This window comes from Mustela erminea, chromosome 5, assembly GCF_009829155.1.
Source record: "Mustela erminea isolate mMusErm1 chromosome 5, mMusErm1.Pri, whole genome shotgun sequence".
Lineage (NCBI taxonomy): Eukaryota > Metazoa > Chordata > Mammalia > Carnivora > Mustelidae > Mustela > Mustela erminea.
In genome coordinates this window covers 88973792-88993362 of record NC_045618.1, presented here as the reverse complement: position 1 = coordinate 88993362, position 19571 = coordinate 88973792, and the positions used below count along the sequence as shown (strand labels likewise).

General features: G+C 39.9%; 1 protein-coding gene across 2 annotated transcripts in view; it reads left to right on the top strand.

The window, feature by feature from the left end:
* The first annotated feature begins 5595 nt into the window (after positions 1-5595).
* The window catches only part of SEC23A (Sec23 homolog A, COPII coat complex component), a 64823-nt gene continuing 50847 nt past the window's right edge, over positions 5596-19571 (top strand). The window contains exons 1-6 of one of the 2 annotated variants that reach the window (XM_032344088.1): positions 5596-5861; positions 11302-11540; positions 13501-13558; positions 13762-13848; positions 14781-15017; positions 18309-18388. In XM_032344088.1, coding sequence (XP_032199979.1) covers positions 11320-11540; positions 13501-13558; positions 13762-13848; positions 14781-15017; positions 18309-18388 — 683 coding nt within the window. In that variant the 5' untranslated portion in view covers positions 5596-5861; positions 11302-11319. Of the gene's footprint in view, positions 5862-11298; positions 11541-13500; positions 13559-13761; positions 13849-14780; positions 15018-18308; positions 18389-19571 lie in introns of both variants that reach the window. The other variant, XM_032344087.1, reaches the window with a different exon arrangement.

Here is a 19571-nt window from a genome sequence, read left to right as displayed (position 1 = left end):
CAGAGTGGCAGGATGAAGTGATGCTGAAATATAGTATTGGTGGCTCACTCTGTGGAACAGAAACACCTGCTGTTTGAACAAGAGCGAGAAGCTTTTTTTTTTTTTTTAAGATTTTATTTATTTATTTGACAGACAGAGATCACAAGTAGGCAGAGAAGCTGGCAGGAAGAGGAGGAAGCAGGCTCCCGGCTGAGCAGAGAACCCGATGTGGGGCTCGATCCCAGGACCCTGGGATCATGATCTGAGCTGAAGGCAGAGGCTTTAACCCACTGAGCCACCCAGGCGCCCCAAGAGGGAGAAACTTTGAAAGCAAGTCTTATTAACATTTAAAGGGGAAAACATAGACATGACATGAAAACTCAGTGTTATAGTTTTTTTTTTAATATTTTATTTGTTTATTTGACAGAGAGCTAGAGAGAGAGAGCACAAGTAAGCAGAGCATCAGGGAGAGGGGGAGAGAGAGAGAAGCAGGCTCTCTGCTGAGCAGGGAGCCCAATGTGGGGCTTGATCCCAGGATCCTGGAATCATGACCCTAGCCGAAGGCAGCTGCCCAACCAACTGAGCCCCCCGGGCGCCCCAGTGTTATAGGTTTTAAATGGGCATCAGCACCTTGACCTTGGATATGCTATTTAACCTCTTTTATCTTTACTTTCATTGTGATGTATAGGGGTTAGACCAAATGATCATCAAGTTCTATTTGAATTTAGAATTCTGTAACTCTCGTGTGTAATTTATAAATTAGCCTTATTTATAATTACTATATTGAATGTGATTCTAGTGTGTGTGCATACACTAGAGCACACTAGTCCAATATATATGGACTTGACACACTACTGATGCTGAAAATTCAAAGTTAGAACAATCTGAGTATTGCTTTTTCTAGTGAGTACTACAAAAATAGCTGGTGAGTGCCTTATAATGTCACAGTCTGAACAAATGGAAGAGAATCCACATTAGAAAAAACGACAGGCACTTGATTTATATTAGAAAATGTGTTAAACAAACAAAAAGAACCAGGGAAAGCTCCATCTGGTGGTGATCATATGAAATTCCAAGCAAATTACATTATTATATTTCCGTTGACTCTTCAAAGTTCTGGAGTCTTCAGTTGAGAAATATCTTTGGGGAACACCTGGGTGGCTCAGTGGGTTAAAGCCTCTGCCTTTGGCTCAGTCATGATCCTGGGTCCTAGGATTGAGTCCGGCATCAGGCTCTCCGCCCAGCGGGGAGCCTGCTTCCTCCTCTGTCTCTGCCTGACTCTCTGCCTACTTGTGATCTCTGTCTGTCAAATCAATCAATCAATCAATCTTTAAAAAACAAAAAACAAGAAATATCTTTGGGTTCAGAAGTAGGCAGGAAAATACTGGTTGTTACACACTAACTATTATTTAAGGCAATTAATGACTGAAAACAAAGTCATAGGGTGTTCAGAATACTTGATCCTAGATAGTCCTAGGGAAATTTCGAGGTAAAATATCTTTGGGAAATGTATTTATTTTTTAATTTTTATTATTTTTTAAAGATTTTATTTATTCACTCGACAGACAGAGATCACAAGTAGGCAGAGAAGCAGGCAGAGAGAGGAGGAAGCAGGCTCCCCTCTGAGCAGAGAGCCAGATGTGAGGCTCAATCCCAGGACTCTGAGCCGAAGGCAGAGGTTTTAACCCACTGAGCCACCCAGGTGGCCTGGGAAATGTATTTAAATGTTGTCCTTAGAGCGCCTGAGTGACTCAGTGGGTTAAGCCTCTGTCTTGGCTCAGGTCATGATCTCAGGATCCTGGGATCGAGTCCCGCATGGGGCTCTCTGCTCAGCGGGGAGCCTGCTTCCTCCTCTCTGCCTGCCTCTCTGCCTACTTGTGATCTCTGTCAAATAAATAAATAAAATCTTTAAAAAAATGCTGTGCTTAAAGATTCACAATGAATATTAGCATATTAAAACCTCTGACGAGTCAGGAGACCTATTTTACATAATTTAACTGGTGTTACCAGACTTTACTTGACTCTAGAACCTCTCCCTCTCTTTCTCTCTCTCTTTTTAAAGATTTGTTTATTTTAGAGAGAGGGGCAGAGAAAGTGGGAAAGAGAGAATCTCAAGTAAATTCCCTCCTGAGTGCAGAGCCCCATGCAGGACTTGATCTTAAGACCCTGAGATCTTGGGGCACCTGGGTGGCTCAGTGGGTTGAGCCTCTACCTTCAGCTCAGGTCATGATCTCAGGGTCTTGGGATCAAACCACACATCACGCTCTTTGCTCAGCGGGGAGCCTGCTTCCCCCTGCCTCTCTGCCTACCTGTGATCTCTCTGTGTGTCAAATAAATAAGTAAAATCTTTAAAAAAAGAAGAAGACCCTGAAATCATGACCTGAGGTGAAATGAAGAGTGGACACTTAACTGACTGTGCCACCCAAGCGCCCCTTCTCTTTATATATATATATTTTTTTTTAAGATTTTATTTATTTATTTATTTGAGGGAGAGACAGAGTCAGAGAGCAGGGGCAGGGCAGAAGGAGAAGCAGACTCCTCGCTGAGCAGGGAACCCAGCTTGATATCAGGACCCTGGGATCATGACCCAAGCTGAGTTGATGGCAGATGTTTAACCCACTGAGCCACCCAGGAACCCTACTCTCTCTTTAAAAAAAAAATTTTTTTAAGATTCTATTTATTTATTTATTTATTTGAGAGCAAGAGAGAAAGCATGAGAAGGGGGAGAGTCAGAGGGAGAAGCATACTCCCTGCTGAGCAGAGAGCCCAATGCAGGACTCGATCAGGGGACTCCAGGATCACTATCTGAGCTGAAGGCAGTCGCTTAACCAAGTGAGCCACCCAGGTGCCCCTCTCTTTTTTTTTTTAAGAGGAGGTAGAATGTTGAATACACTGCAAGGGAGCAGCTGGTAGGACAGCAGAGAAGAGGCTCTCTGCCTCCCTCTCTTTTTTAACATTCTCTGGCATTTTAAAAATGCCAGTTTGAAAAAGTAATGATCTTAGAGTATTGGGTTTTAAAAAAGGGAATTTTATTTATTGCAGCATTATTTGCAATGGCCAGATTATGGAAGCAACCCAAGTGTCTATTACTAAATGAATGGGTGAAAGACATGTGTATGTATACATACACACACGTACAGACACGCACAACGGGATATTCTGCCATAAAAAAGAATAAAATCTTGCCATTTGCAACAAAATGGTTGGATCTAGAGAGTTTAATTTTGTTGTTGTTGTTTTTAATTTTTTATTTATTTGACAGAGAGAGCGAGAGAGGGAACAGAGCAGGGGGAGTGGGAGAGGCCGAAGCAGGCTTCCTGCTGAGCAGGGAGCCCAATGTAGGGCTCAATCCCAGGACCCTGAGATCATGACCCAAGCTGAAGGCAGATACTTAACCACCTGAGCCACCCAGGCACCCATGGAATTAAAATTTTAAAAATAATGAAAATAAAAAATTTTGGGGGGGAGCTTATGTCAGATTTTATATTTTTATAGTTAATGCCAAAGCTTAAAAATGATGATAGTGGGCGCCTGGGTGGCTCAGCGGGTTAAGCCGCTGCCTTCGGCTCAGGTCATGATCTCAGGGTCCTGGGATCGAGTCCCATATCGGGCTCTCTGCTCAGCAGGGAGCCTGCTTCCCTCTCTCTCTCTCTCTGCCTGCCTCTCTCTCTGTCAAATAAATAAATAAAATCTTAAAAAAAAATGATGATAGTAATAATTTTTTAAAGATTTATTTACTTAGTTGGGCGGGGGGGGGGGGCGCAGAGGGAGAGAGAGAAAGAATCTCAAGCAGACCCTGTTGCTGACTGCAGAGCCCAACAATGTAAGGCTTGATCTCATGATCCTGCGATCATTACCTGAGCTGAAATCAATAGTCAGATATTTTTTTGTTTCCTTTCCCCTAAAGACTTTATTTATTATTTGTCAGAGTGGGAGAGAGAGAGAGAACAAGCACAAGCGGAGGAGCGGTAGGCAGAGGGAAGAGCAGGCTCCTCATGAAGCCTGATGTGGGACTCAGTCCCAGGACCCTGGCACCATGACCTGAGCTGAAGGCAGACACTTAACCCACTGAGTCACCCAGGCATCCCAATAGTCAGATACCTAAGCAACTGTGCCATCCAGGCACCCCAATAATAGTAGTAATAATAATAATAAATATGTATATAATTATTTAGGTTTTCATGCTCATTCTTGAATTTTTTTTTTTAATGCTGCAAAATAGTGGTTATATAAAAGCATGGGACAAGACCTATGGGCAGAAAGAGCTGCTGCTCATTTATGAACATTTAAGGAAAAATTATTTTGTGCCAGGACCTGTACAAGGTGGTGTAATGAAAGTAAACAATTACAGTCAGTTGCATGTTGGTAAATGTTTAACAACCTTCAGATTCACAAATTAATCCCAAATGCCTTGGGCCAGGGATGTCTATAGATTATGTTTGAAAGCCAGAGAAGGTTGTTTTAGGAGAGTCTTCCCTTTCTCCAATTCCTAGTCTAACTCTCTTTTCCCAGTACCTCAAGATATTTTCCATTCTTTCTCTATTCTTCTCTTCCTCAAGTCAAAACCTCTTAACTTTCAGTACACCAAGAAAAATAGTCTTTACCATTTATAATGAGTTCAATGGACTGTATAATTTTTACATTTTTATGAGATATTTTTATGAGATACAAATTAGAGTAAAGGGATATTCAAAGCTGTTATAAAAAGAGTAAGCTTGTATAAAAAGAGTAAAGGCATAATGGAAAACAGCTGTATTGGAAATTTAATTATCTAAATATAGCAAATCCCAATTTTTATTCCATATTTTCCTGGTTTTGTAGACATACCCAAAATGAGCAATGTCCTCTGAATGCAACTGCGATGCATGAGTATGGAACATACCCATCTTGTAAACAGTGACTGCAGATTTCCAATGCATCACTACTATATCCTAGCTAATTGATACGTTTGGTTCTTCATGCATTTGTACCATTAAAACACAGGACTTGAGGACTTTTTTGAGACCTTTAAAGTCTCGTAATTTTTGTTGAAAAGAGGACAGCCTTTTTTTTTTTTTTTTTGCTCTGTAATTGCACATTTTTTGTATTTTTAGTTTTATAAATAGGCCTGTTTTGCCTATGTCATATCATAGGCACTGCTACTGTACCTGGTACATAGTGTTCAGGGAATATATGTTGCACTAAGTGAATAAACGAACTTTTCACTTTGTTTGTTTTTTTTAGGGGCGATGTAGTTTTGTGGTTTTAGGAATCAACCAGGGGCCTTACAGGAGGGGATGTCCTACCGGACGCCGCCCCCGCCCCACCGCGAGTTGAGGAGTCTGAATGGCGACAGAAGGTCCTACTCTGGCCTGTGGCCCTCAGGGAGTGGGATCTGCCCTAGATCCGTGGAAAGGGTTAAGGAGCTCCAATTCCGCTGGGGCCACTCTCCGCTCAGGTGGTCCCCGACCGGGTCAGTTTCGGTTGCCTCGCCGCCCCCGGTTCCGTCACCGCCCCTTCCCTCCCCTTTCTCGTTCTCGTCTCCGCCCTCACGGCTCCGCCCGGGTGCCCTCCCATTAGTTCGCTCCTCCGCGAGCCCCGCCCCGGCTCCGTGCCCGCCCCTTCCCCTCCCCACTCTCCTCCTAGTGCCCTATCCCCGCGGCGTTCCGCCGGGTCCCGCACTCTCCCCTTCGGTTCCCCGGCGCGGTCGCCCCGCCCCTCCACCCCTTGACGTGGCAGAGGCGGCACCAGCCATGTTGGCCCGGCGGTGTTCTGCGCGGAGGCCGGGGGCGGGGCGGCGCCGGCCGTGATTGCAGTGCCACGGTTGCTCTGGGTCGGCTGAAGGGACCGATTTTGCGAGGCGGTGGCTGCGGCCGGCGCGGATCTCGTTTGGAGGCCCTGGGGTAAGGACCGACTTCGGGTCTTCCTCCTCCCGGCTCCCCGGAGAGGCCGCGGGCGCTCCGCGGAAAGCGGGGGAGGGGAAGCTGTGCTGCTGTGGGCCGGCGGGCGGGTGGGCCGGGGTCTCTTGGGGCCGGTGCCCGCTCTGCCCTTTTGGGGTGCTCCGGAACAGACGGGGGCGCCGGCGGCAGCGACCGGCCGGCGAGGGCACCTTTGAATCCTGACCCCTTCACCCTCTCACCCACCACTCCGCTTCGTTCTTCCGGGCCTGGGGGCCCGGGCCCCTCAGCAAGCTCTCCTGGGTAAGGTGCGAAAGATGGGAGTCGGGTGCAAAACGGCAGTTCAGCATCTCGCCCAGCACCCACCCCCGACTCCAGGGCGACCTGCCTTCCTCGCCCCAGCTTATCACTGCTTCTGGACACTTGGCTTCTCGGTTCATGCCTTCCCTGATCTGGAGTGCCCTAGACTTTGAACCCAGGTGACTTCGTCACGGGTCGTTCGGCCTTGGGAGTCGAAGAGGGTAAGGAGAATTAAGTGGCAGGTCAAGCTAACGCCTTAGGCCTCGATTGCAAGTGGGGTGCGGTTTTCAGATCCGACCAGTCTTCTCTGTTGAGCTAGCGTTTTCCCGTTTTGGTGGGAAAGGAAAAGTACAGTCTACATGTAGTCTCTGGGGTATGTTGAATTCACGTGAATTTCCTCAGCCTCCATCCGGTACAGCCGCGTATAACCAGACACATTAACTTGGTTAAAAAAAGTTGTAGGTTTAATGTGGGTTTAAATATAAATGGTAAGTTTTCCTTCTCTCCCTTTCCAGTAGTCTCACCTCGTTTTGGAAGTCCGACCATTTTTATTTGACTCATAGAGTTTTAGAGTTAGAAGGGGCCTTGTAGTGTTTTAGCCTCAACCCCTCATCTTACCTGAGAAATTGAGGATCAGAGAAGTTAAGCTATTTGTTCAAGATCATTAATCTACGCATGGAAAGCAGTTGAAAACACTTCATTGAGGATTTTACAGCTGGAAAGTAGAGGGGCACACTTAATTGGTAAACACATCTGATTGGAAGAAATTCAAATTTTACTTGCAATTTAGGTTATTTTTCACTTGGGATCTATAAGCGTGCTATAATTGGAATATTGCAAACTCCTGATTTTTACTGAATAGAAAAAGCTTTAAAAATACTGTGGGCATAAAAAAAAATTAAAAAAAAATACTGTGGTTATGTGTTTAATAGGTTAAAGAGACATGATGTTTTGCTTCTTTGATTTTATATCATGAGAAATTATTTAAAGTAAGTTCTGCTGATTATATATAAGTTGTGCTGGGAAACGAGACATTTCTTTAGCATAGTCTTTGTGTTTTTGTACCACTTTAAAAAATATTATGACTACAGTTTTTTTTATGATTAGTATTTTTAATCTCCATTCTAATACAGTCTCTGAATCATATTTATTTGGTTTTAACATAAGATTAGGGGACAGAGTGCTGATCAAATAATGCCATTTTATAAAAAGCTAGTTTGTGAAAGGAATTTATTTTATTCATTTATTTATTTATTTATTAAAGATTTTATTTATTTATTTGACAGAGAGAGATCACAAGTAGGCAGAGAGGCAGGCAGAGAGAGAGGAAGGGAAGCAGGCCCCCCCCGCCGAGCAGGGAGCCCAATGCAGGACTCGATCCCAGGACCCTGAGATCATGACCTGAGCCAAAGGCAGCGGCTTAACCCACTGAGCCTCCCAGGCGCCCAGGAATTTATTTTAGATATGCCATTGTTGGATATGGGGTCCAGCGTGGAAAGGTTTGTACTAGAATTAGTGATTTTAAAGGTGAGGGAAGTTGGGGAGGTGTTGTGCATGGCCATGTAACTGGACCAGTTAAGAAGAAGTAGGTGGGACTTTTTCAAAATACTGCTGAAAAGTGAGAATGTACAAAATACAATAGATGTCATTTAGTAAACAAATACGATCTTAGAGCAGAGAGGAGAAGGAGGGTAATTGTGCTCAGATATCACACAGGTGATATTTAGTATTTCATAATAAAAAGCAAGGGTGTTACGATCCACCTTTGTTACTTGTAGAAACTTAAACCTGTCAATTGTGTGTCAATGTCTTTATGTTAAATCTAATAGAGCCTTTCTCTACTAGGCTCTCTGAATGAATTGTCCTAACGTCCTAAAACCTTGCTTCTTAGGACCCCTTTGGACTCTTGAACATTGTTGAGGATCCAAAACAAAAACCAAAAAACCCCAACTGCCCCCCTCCTTGGAAAAGCCCACCCTGCCTTAATAGAAGACAGGTGGATTTTCATATTTACTTCTGCATTCAGTCTATTGTAATATGTTATTTTGCTTAAATTGTATGAAAGAAGTCTTGCCTTATATAGATACATAGCTGGAAAAAGGAGGAATATTTTAATAACTTTTCCAGATAATTGTGCATATTCTTTTTTTCATACTACACTCCAACTTGACAGTTTTAATTCAGAAATCAAGGGTTAATAGCAGTGTGAATAATGAAATTTTAGAAATGAACTTTTTGTACTATATTGCATTGAAATTCATTGGTCTGTCCTGCACTTTGAATGGATCTCTATCCATGCATGATTTTGTAATATCATGAACTGACCTTTTGGGAGATTTGCTTCACTGAATAAAGTATATTTTCCAAATGTTGACATGTTTCATTATACAATAGAAAATTCACATTAGTATCACCACCGATCTTATCAGAAAAATCTTTACATATTAGCCGGCTGCGAAGCTCAGGGTCATGGTCACCGGTTTTCATAAATTTTGATATTTGCAGGGCACCTGGGTGGTTCAGTGGGTTAAGCATCTGCCTTCTGCTCAGGTCATGATCCCAGGAGCTTGAGATGGAGCCCCACATTGGACTTCTTGCTCAGCAGTGAGCCTGCTTTTCCCTCTCCCTCTGTCTGCCACTCTCCCTGCTTGTACACTTTCTGTGTCTTTATCTGTCAAAGAAATAAATAAAATCCTAAACATTTTTTCTAAACAGCTTAGTTATTTTATTTTTATTTATTTATTTATTTTTAAAGATTTTATTTATTTATTTGACAGAGAGAAATCACAAGCAGATGGAGAGGCAGGCAGAGAGAGAGAGGGAGGAGGAAGCAGGCTCCCCGCTGAGCAGAGAGCCCGATGCGGAACTCGATCCCAGGACCCCGAGATCATGACCTGAGCCCAAGGCAGCGGCTCAACCCACTGAGCCACCCAGGCGCCCTTAGTTATTTTATTTTATTTTATTTTTTTTTCAGCTTAGTTATTTTAGAATTCCTCTCTATATTTATCAATCTTTGAAAAATCTGTTTGCTTTTGATTAGCATATAGTTTTCTGGTTGTGAGATTCTGATAGGAATACAGTGTTTCATTTTTTTTTTTATATATATGTATTTGTATATATATTTAAAGATTTTATTTATTTGATAGGCAGTAAAAGAGGGAACACAAGCAGGGGGAGTGAGAGAGGGAGAAGCAGGCTTCCTGCTCAGCAGGGAGCCCAATTGGAGTGGTGGGTGCCCATTCCAGGACACTGGGATCATGCTGAGCAAAAGGCAGATGCTTAACAACTGAGCCACCCAGGCGCCCCTAATTTTTCTTTTTTTTAACAGGGATATATTTAAAATAGAAGATTCTTATGTCTTTTAAATAAAAGAAAATTCTTAGCTGCCAAGGAAGAGAAATAACCTAGATTTGTTAAGCTTCGCTTTCTGTAAAACTTATTAACAAAATCTATTTGAAAATGTTCCTAAAATTAAAACTATTATATTCAATATGCTTTTTTCAAATAATATCTTTTCTTCCCTCAGTTACATTTTAGAATCAGTTCCTTGTCCTATTGTCATTCTTAGCAACTTCAGTATTTCTGTTGGCTTTTGGTACCCTACCTTCATAATTCTTTAGTTCTTGATATCTTTCATCTCTCCTTCAAATCTTTGGCCAGCCACATAACAATTTAAACTCTCTATCCTCTCAGAACTTTAAATTTTACAGTTTCCTTCCTTACAAATCACTGTTGCAGTTTGAGAATGTGAGATAGACCTAACTGTTGCCTAGGTAGGAAGGCTGGCATTCTAGATAGGTAGTAAGAAGAGTAACGAGATGGATATATGTCTTGATACTGGGCCCTAATGAGAGTGGAATCCTCCTTCTAATAAATTTAAGAGAGTATATTGAAATTGTATGGATCAACTTAGAGTTTAAAATGCTCTCCTTGGGGCACCTGAATGGTTCAGTGGGTTAGGCCTCTGCCATCGGCTCAGGTTGTAATCCCAGGGTCCTGGGATCGAGCCCCGTATTGGGCTCTCTGCACAGCGGGGAGCCTGTTTCCCCCCCCCTCTCTGCCTCCCTCTCTGCCTGCTTGTGATCTCTCTTTCTGTCAAATAAATAAATAAAATCTTAAAAAAAAAATAAAATGCTCTCCTAACTTGGAATGTTAAAAATATTCTTTTTTTTTTTTTTTAAAGATTTTATTCATTTATTTGTCAGAGAGATAGAGTATAGGCAGGCAGAGTGGCAGGCAGAGGCGGAGCGAGAAGCAGGCTTCCTGCAGAGCAAGGAGCCAGATGTGGGGCTCGATCCCTGGATCCTGGGATCATGACCTGAGCTGAAGGCAGCCGCTTAACCGACTGAGCCACCCAGGCGTCCCTAAAAATATTCTAATTAAGTTTCTGCAAAAGAAGTCAGATGGCATATATAGAACACCACTTAGCAAGCATTTTACTTATTGTGCCACAAATGGTCCTATATTCACACAGTAGAAAAATTTACCTGTCTCAAACAGAAGTACTCAGTTTTAGAAAAATGTTTTTGTTGTGTACTGTTAAGCATTCTCTTCTAGTAGGTTTTGTGGAAACTTGTCATCTTCTGGTTAGAAAACCATATGAGCTTTAGAATTTAATGTTTTTGATAATCTGTTCATTAGAATAATGTAATTTAGAGGGCTGATACCGAAAACATTGGCTCTTTATTTCCCCCCATCTTTGACTTTCTTTCCTATACACCTTAAATAAATAGGACACCTATTATACCTTTTTTTTTTTTAAGAATGGCTGAAAAAGGATGAAATACCTCTTACTGAGCCTAATGAACACTTAGTTCTGTAGAGTCATTCATTTGTTATAAGTGAGGTTATTGTTGCTTGCTAATTTTTTTTCTGGGATTTCTCATTTTTCTTGGGTGAATATGGCTGACAGTGGAAAAAAAATACTTACTTTTTTAAGAGGATTTTTAGGAGTGCCTAGGTGGCTCAGTTGGTTAAGTGTCTGTCTTCTGCTCAGGGTATGATCAGGCCCCCTGTTCAGCCAGGAGCCTGCTTCTCCCTCTCCTTCTGCCTGCTGTTCTCCCTGCTTGTGCTCTGTCTGTCCAGTAAATAAATAAAATCTTAAAAAGAATAAAATTTTTAAACATCTTTAATTTTGTCACAGAAGTAAGCATCACGCACTACGATGACAACGTATTTGGAATTCATCCAACAAAATGAAGAACGAGATGGAGTCCGATTTAGTTGGAATGTTTGGCCATCAAGTCGACTGGAAGCTACAAGAATGGTCGTTCCAGTAGCAGCCCTATTTACACCACTGAAGGAGAGACCTGATTTACCACCTATTCAATATGAACCTGTTCTGTGTAGTAGGACCACTTGCCGTGCAGTTTTGAATCCTTTATGGTAATTAAAATTATATTGAAAAATGAATGTTGAAATCCTGTTTAAGAGTATAGTTTCTTTCTTGTGCATTTATATGAAGGTGTTTGTTTTGTTACAGTTATTTTTTCAAATTAGAGTAGTCACATCCAAGGAGCTGTAAAATTGAAGGATATTCTAGTTGTAGTGAGTTGATAAGAGACCAAAGGTAAAATTATCACTATATGAACTGTTAGATTCTGTCACTAGTATTGCTAGGTAGGTGATGGCTGTGCATAATTAGACCCATCTTGTGTCATTAGAAAAGTTGTAATTGAGTGGTATGGTGTTTGAAAATGTTATGATTTTTTAAAAAATATTTTATTTATTTATTTGACAGACAGAGATCATAAGTAGGCAGAGAAGCAGGCAGGGAAAGAAGAGGCCTTAACCCACTGAGCCACCCAGGCGCCCCTGAAAATGTTATGATTTCTTTTTCTTTCTTTTTTTTTTTTTTTTAAAGATTTTATTTATTTATTTATTTATTTGACAGAGAGAAATCACAAGTAGATGGAGAGGCAGGCAGAGAGAGAGAGAGAGAGAGGGAAGCAGGCTCCCTGCTGAGCAGAGAGCCCGATGTGGGACTCGATCCCAGGACCCTGAGATCACAACCTGAGCTGAAGGCAGCGGCTTAACCCACTGAGCCACCCAGGCGCCCCGGAAATGTTATGATTTCTTAATGCATAAACCAGAATATCAAGAATCATCTTTTATTCTTTTTTCCACACTCTCTCCCTACTCAGTCCACTAGCAACTCTGAATCTGCCTCTGGAACATTACTGATTCCATCTCTCATATTCAGTCTCTGCGAGTACACTCTACTTCAAAGTATACCATCTTTTTTTCTGGACAATTTTCTGGACATCCTGTTTCCATTCTTGTCTTTTAGCAGTTTATTCTTTATCCAGAAGCTAAAGTGTTACAAATGGATATCAGATGATTAAAATCCTTTAATAGTGTCTTATAGACTGAAAATCCAAACTGTTTGTCAAGACTTATAAAACCCTTTATCATCTAGCCTTTGTATATTTCTGCCTTCTTCTTATCCATTTCCTTTATTCTTATCTACATTATACCTTACCCTCTTTCTGATCCTTGAACATACGAAATTTTTTCCTACCTTGAAACTTGTGCAATAGCTATATATTCTGCCTGGATTGTTCTGCCTGGATTGACTGGTTCCTTTTCATTTAGATCACATTTCAGTTGTTTATTTAAGAAGGCTTTCTTTTAAAGTACCCCTCCCAAGCACATTCTTACACCCTACTTTATTATCTTTAATCTCTATTATCACTGTCTGAAAGTATCTTCTGTATTTATGCACCTACTTTTCTATAGTATGTTTTTCTGTTCTAGATTATAAGCTCAGTGATTACAGGGTACTTTGATCTCTTATTTACTGCTGTATTATCAGTTTCTGGAATAATGGCAGGTACATATAAAGTATTCAAGAAATATACTTCTGAATTAATTATTTTTTAGATCTGAGTGTAGAAGTTACTAAATTATTTGAAGAAAAAGGATTATCTTAATTTTACTGTTATTTGCTATGTATTAAAAGTTCATTTAGGTAAACTTTGCTAAAAGTGTGAATTAGATATTGGCAACATCTAGAAGTAATAGCTTTTTTTTTTTTTTTTAAAGATTTTATTTATTTATTTGACAGAGAGAAATTACAAGTATACTGAGAGGCAGGCAGAGAGAGAGAGAGAAGGAAGCAGGCTCCCTGCTGAGCAGAGAGCCTGATGCGGGACTCGATCCCAGGACCCTGAGACCATGACCTGAGCCGAAGGCAGCGGCTTAACCCACTGAGCCACCCAGGCGCCCTAGAAGTAATAGCTTTTAAAGATCACTTTAACTATTTGAATGTTTTCATGTTTCAAAATTAAGATCATTGTACAGTTGAACTGAAACATGAGCTCTGTTTTATCTTTTCTTAAAACAGTCAGGTGGATTATCGAGCAAAACTCTGGGCTTGCAACTTTTGTTATCAAAGGAATCAGGTAAGAAAACTCGCAATGCAGATGTTAATGCTTTGGTATTAATCTAAATATGTAGAAAAATGTGTATTAAAAAAAGATGAAATAAATTTTCATGTGAAAAACACTTTTTAATAACTAAATGATCAGAAAATTATTTGCAGTTTAGAATTTCATTACTCTTTCTGGCAAGTAATTTGTTAAAAATTTCTTTTTTTCCTCCATAGTTTCCACCTACTTATGCTGGTATATCTGAACTGAATCAACCCGCTGAGCTTTTACCTCAGTTTTCTAGCATCGAATATGTAGTTCTGGTAAGAGCACAAGAATAAATCCTTAAGAAGGTTTTAAATATCTAGTAATTTACTTTATACCAAAATAATTGTTAAATTCAGATGAATTAATGGGCATCATTCTTGATTCTCACATTGAATTGATGGAGCTTTTAAGAGGTAAGAACTGTCTTGGTCAATTTGAATAAGATAATCTCTCTGTTGTAGTCATTTAATGGGTGGCCAGGATATTGGGTGATGGGATGATTTGCTATATTGAGTAGATCAATAAATAGTACAGAGTCCGTGTTGCTGTGTAGTTGGAAGGTTAGTTCAGAAATACTTAAGTCAGTATGATGCTAGAACTTGATGGTATATCTCCAAGTCTAACTAATAAAGTCACTCTTACATTGGTCCTTGTTAAGAAAGTCATTTTTCTTCCCTTTCTGAAAGGCTTTACATAGTTGTTTACATATGTAAGTATTAAAGTTATAATATTCTTTGTGAGTGTTGTAGAGAAAGCAGAATATGGATCACTTCAGCCAGTAAGTAATTTGTCCAGCCTACCTAGTTTCCAGGTCTCTTGCAGTAAAATTCAGGTTTAGATAATTATTTTATAAAAATCACCTTATTTTGTTTTTAAGCTTTATAGCTATTGTTTTCTTATTTTGAGAGAAATAAGTACTTGTATAGGAGATGAAGGCTCATACAATTAAATGAAATCAAAAGCTTTTGAAACTATAAATAATGTTTGTAAATTTAGTTTTTCTCTTGATATGTCTTAGATGTTTCTGTGTGTATATAAAACTTGTTTCATTTCTGAAATAACTTAAGATTGCATTGTATGAATGAATTGTAAATTTTTTTTTGAACTGTAAATTATTTAATTAGTCCTCTACTAATTATGCTTGTATGTTGTGCTGAGTGTTAATACATTAACATTATTTTCTTATTATTGCAACATTTTTTAAAAGCGTGGTCCTCAGATGCCTTTGATATTCCTCTATGTGGTTGATACTTGCATGGAAGATGAAGATTTACAAGCCCTAAAAGAATCTATGCAGATGTCATTAAGTCTTTTACCACCTACAGCCTTGGTTGGACTTATTACTTTTGGGAGAATGGTACAGGTTCATGAACTTGGATGTGAGGGCATTTCAAAAAGCTATGTGTTCAGAGGAACAAAAGACCTGTCTGCCAAACAACTTCAGGTAAGCAGCAAGAATGGTAGTTTGAACCTTGTCTATGGGCATCACTCCATAAATGTCTATAAATGCATTCTGGATAGAAGTTTGTAGAAAATATTTTTATAATAATGACTAATTGTATTATTATCAATGTATTATAAGACCTTTAAATTTAATATTGGTATCAGTTTTCCTTCAGTTGTCTGAAATTGTTATTATACAGATTGAACCCCTCACATTTAATGGTGAAACTGAAGGTATTTTGCTAGAGATTTGAAGGGCTTATGGAATTCATGCTGAAGACTGAGGGAAAGCAACCACAGAATATTACCTTTTGCTTCTTGACATCTCATTTAGGACCTAAACACTTTTTTTTTTTTTTTTTAAAGATTTTATTTATTTATTTGACAGACAGAGATCACAAGCAGGCAGAGAGGCAGGCAGAGAGAGAGAGAGGAGGAAGTAGGCTCCCCGCCGAGCGGAGAGCCCGATGCGGGACTCGATCCCAGGACCCTGAGATCATGACCCGAGCCGAAGGCAGAGGCTTAACCCTCTGAGCCACCCAGGCGCCCCCTAAACACTTTTTTTTAAAAGATTTTATTTATTTGTCAGAGAGAGAGAGAGCACAAGCAGAGGGAGGAGTGGCAGGCAGAGGGAGAAGCAGGCTTCCTGCCAAGCAGGGAGCCCGATGTGGGACTCCATCCCAGAGCTCTGGGATCATAACCTGAGCCAAAGACACACACTTACCTGACTGAGCTGCCCAGGTGTCCCATGACCCAAACACTTTTATTAGGTTTGGCAAAGGGAATATTTTAAGGCTTGAGGGTTATTAATATATGAACTAAGAGTATATATTTTTTCATACACTAGGACATTTTTATTTTGGGGGTAAATTGAAGCTTTTCTTCCAAGATAGGGAGTTTTGTGTGGTTTACTAGGATCATGTGGGGATATTTTTCAATATATATTTTTGATTAGAGATTTTGCTAGACTCTGAGCGTGAGTGAACATGTGCTTGTATTGGGAGGTTATTAAGAGGGTAAGATTGTTCATATAAGTATTTTGATAAACTCTGTGATTCTGATACAACTCCCAGTTAAGAGTAGTTATCCTAGAAGATGATAGGTAAGCCTTGTACAAAGTAGACAGACATGAAGTCAGACTTTGGAGCATCCAGGTAGCCCAAAATGAAAAAGAAAAAGAAGATTTTAGGAATGGATTTAAATGATTCTAATTTGAAGCTTGGCAGACTGGGGTAGTGGCGCGACAGTTAATTGAGATAGAAAATAGTGGAGAAATTTGCAGGTTTGGATGGGGAGGATAATGAACAGTGAATAAGATTGTGAATAAGATTTGAGGAGGTGAAGAAAATTAGAGTCTGTTCTATTTTTTTTTTTTTTAAAGAGTTTATTTATTTATCTGACAGACAGAGATCAGGAGTAGGCAGAGAGGCAGGCAGAGAAAGAGGGAAGCAGGCTCCCCGAGGAGCAGAGAGCCCAACGTGGGGCTTGATCCCAGGACTCCAGGTTCATGACCCGGGCCGAAGGTAGAGGCTTTAACCCACTGAGTTACCCAGGCACCCCTAGAGTCTGTTCTTTTAAGAGGTTTGTTGAAGGTAAGCTTAGCAATAGTGTGGGAACTTGAGAGAGGGAATTGAGTTCACGGGTTTACTCTAGGAGGTACACTTGAATGTGTTTACACACAGGAGAAAAGAGAGACTAAAGAGGGTGAGTGAAAGCAGGAGTGAGGTGAGGTTTCAGAAGAGGTGATGGGGATTCCTTCAGGAGCGTAGGAAGCAGAGTACCTTGGAGTGGAGGATCATTTGTTTCTATGAGACAGGAGAGAAAGTGGGCAAGTTTTAGTCTTTCTGTGCCTTAGGTTTTTTTTTTTTTTTTTGTTTGTAGAAGAGAGGTAATAATGGTATCTATCTTACTTTGTGGTCATGAAAATTAAATGGATTGTGCCTCTAAGTATTTGCTGTTGTTTGTTTTTTTTAACTGTAATTTTTTTTTAAGTTGTTTAATGTTAACCTCTGATTGTAGAGTACATTTTACTTAAATTATATAACACATATGTAACACATAATATTCCTCCTTTTTTGTAGCAGGAAATAAATGCCTACAGACTAAATTTTTTTCTCCATTAAAGTGTTTTTATTTTTCTTCTCTATTTTCTCAAAAAGAGCTTGGTCTTTGCTCCCCAAATAGTCCTGGATTCAAATCTTAAACTCTTCCAGTTATGCAGTCTTGGTTTGATCTCCTTGCTTGTTTTATTATCCTCTGTGGAAAGGGATAAACACCTGTTTTACAAGGCTGTTACTAGTACCAAGTGAAGTAACATGAGAATACGAAGAATTGTATAAACTCTTACAAGGGCTTTCCGGCAAAATATAGATTAATATATTGCTTTACCACTTACTAGTTGTGTAACCTTTAGCAGGTTATGTAGCCTTTCTGAGTGTCAGTTTTCATTTTTAAAGTAAGGATAAAAAAATCCACTTCATTATTGTTCTTTGAAGAAATAGTGTATATAAGGAGTTTGGCACAGAATCTAACGTGCAGTAAGTCGTTGGTAAAAAGTGGTTTTTCTTCTTAGGAGTATAGGAAATACTGTAGTACTAGTTCAGTATTTTTTCTTTCCAAATATTTAGACTTTCTGATTTTCTGTTATGTACTTTTACTCTATTACTTCATGACTAAGCATTTCTAAATTCAAGGAGACTTTGGTAAAATAATATTTTCATGTGTCTAGAAAGGAATTTTGTGCACATTTAAAATTCAAAATGAAACTGGCAGTTTGGTTAGGCAGTAGGTTAAAAATTAAGAAATATAGACATACAAAGTATATGTACCTTATAACCCCATTTATATGATTCAACTGCTATTTGTTTTGCCAGATTTTAATTTCATAAGGTCAGGGACTTTATATATTTTACTACCATTAGATTTTCTGGCACATAGCAGACACTTGAAATATAGTTGCTCAAAGGGGTGGATGAATATAAGTTAAGAAATACATTCAAGTTACCCAGTAACTTTTTGACTATTAATTAGAAAGAAAGTATTTCTGAACTAGTATCCCTCTTTGCTTCTGTAGCACCTTGTACTTTGCTCTCTTATTGTGATTATTTCATTGTACTGTTATTGGTTACCTGACAGTCTCCCCACCTGGACCTTTTGCTTTCTGAGGAAAGAGACTTTATGTTCTTTATTTTTGTGTTCCTACTACCTAGCATAGCACCTTGCACATGTTAAGTAGTTGATATATCTTTGTAGGAGTAATTGAATGGATATCACAGAAATCATCTCTTTACAGGAAATGCTGGGACTCTCTAAAGTACCCGTTACTCAAGCAACACGTGGTCCTCAGGTACAGCAGCCACCTCCTTCCAATAGGTAATAATTAAATAATAATTAAATATAGCAAAGTTAATTTTACAATTTGTGCAGCTCTTTTAAGCAACCCGTACCCTTAATTTGAACATAGACATTCAGTGATACTATGTTGTTAAATATTTTTAGTAATATAAATACATTGCTTCAGTATACCTTCTAAAGAGATGAGGCAGAATCATGTCACCAAAATGGTTTCTCATCATTACAATGTTAAGGAGTTACTTTAGTTTTGATATGTTCCTGATCTTCTGTTCTTAAGTTCATAAAAACTTTTCTGGTTGAAGGCCGCCAAGCAAAAATACGGCCTCAAGAGCTTTTCAGGGGTGCCTGGATGGCTCAGTCATTAGGAGTCTGCCTTCGGCTCAGTCCTGGGATCAAGCCCTACTCAGGCTTCCTGCTTGGCATGAGGCCTGCTTCTCCCTCTTCCACTGCCCCAGCTTGGGTTCCCTTTCTTGCTGTGTCTCTGTCAAGTGAATAAATAAAATCTTAAAAAAAAGCAAACAAACTTTCATTTTGCATTTTTAGCCTTTGAGGTAGTTTTTTCCCCCCTAAACTGACTAATCAGAGGTGGTATTACTAAAATTGAGTTGATGTGTATTCTTAAAATTATTTCAGTAGCCTAAAAACATTCTCGACTTTTAAATAAAAGATGCAGTCCTGATACTTGGTGTGAGAGCGTTTCCGTTATAGCAGTTGTACTCAAACTGTGGTTCTGAACCAGCAGATAGCATCACCTGGGAACTTATTTGAAATGCAAAGTCTTGGACCCTACCCCTGACCTACTGAAACAAAGCTGTGCAACCAGCAGTCTATTAAAATAAATCCTCCCACCAATTCTGATGTACACAAAAGTTAGAAAACCATTGGTCTCATTTGCAACGACATGGATGGAACTAGAGGGTATTATGCTGAGCAGAATAAGTCAATCAGAGAAAGAAAATTGTCATATGATCTCCCTGATATGAGGAACTTGAGAGGCAGGGTCGGGGTTTGAGAGGTAGGGAAGGAAAAAATGCAACAAGATGGGATCGGGAGGGAGACAAACCATAAGAGACTCTTAATCTCACAAAACAAACTGAGGGTTGCTGAGGGGCGAGGGCAGGTATGGAGAGGGTGGTGGGGTTATGGACATTGGGGAGGGTATGTGCTCTGGTGAGTGCTGTGAAGTGTGTAAACCTGGTGA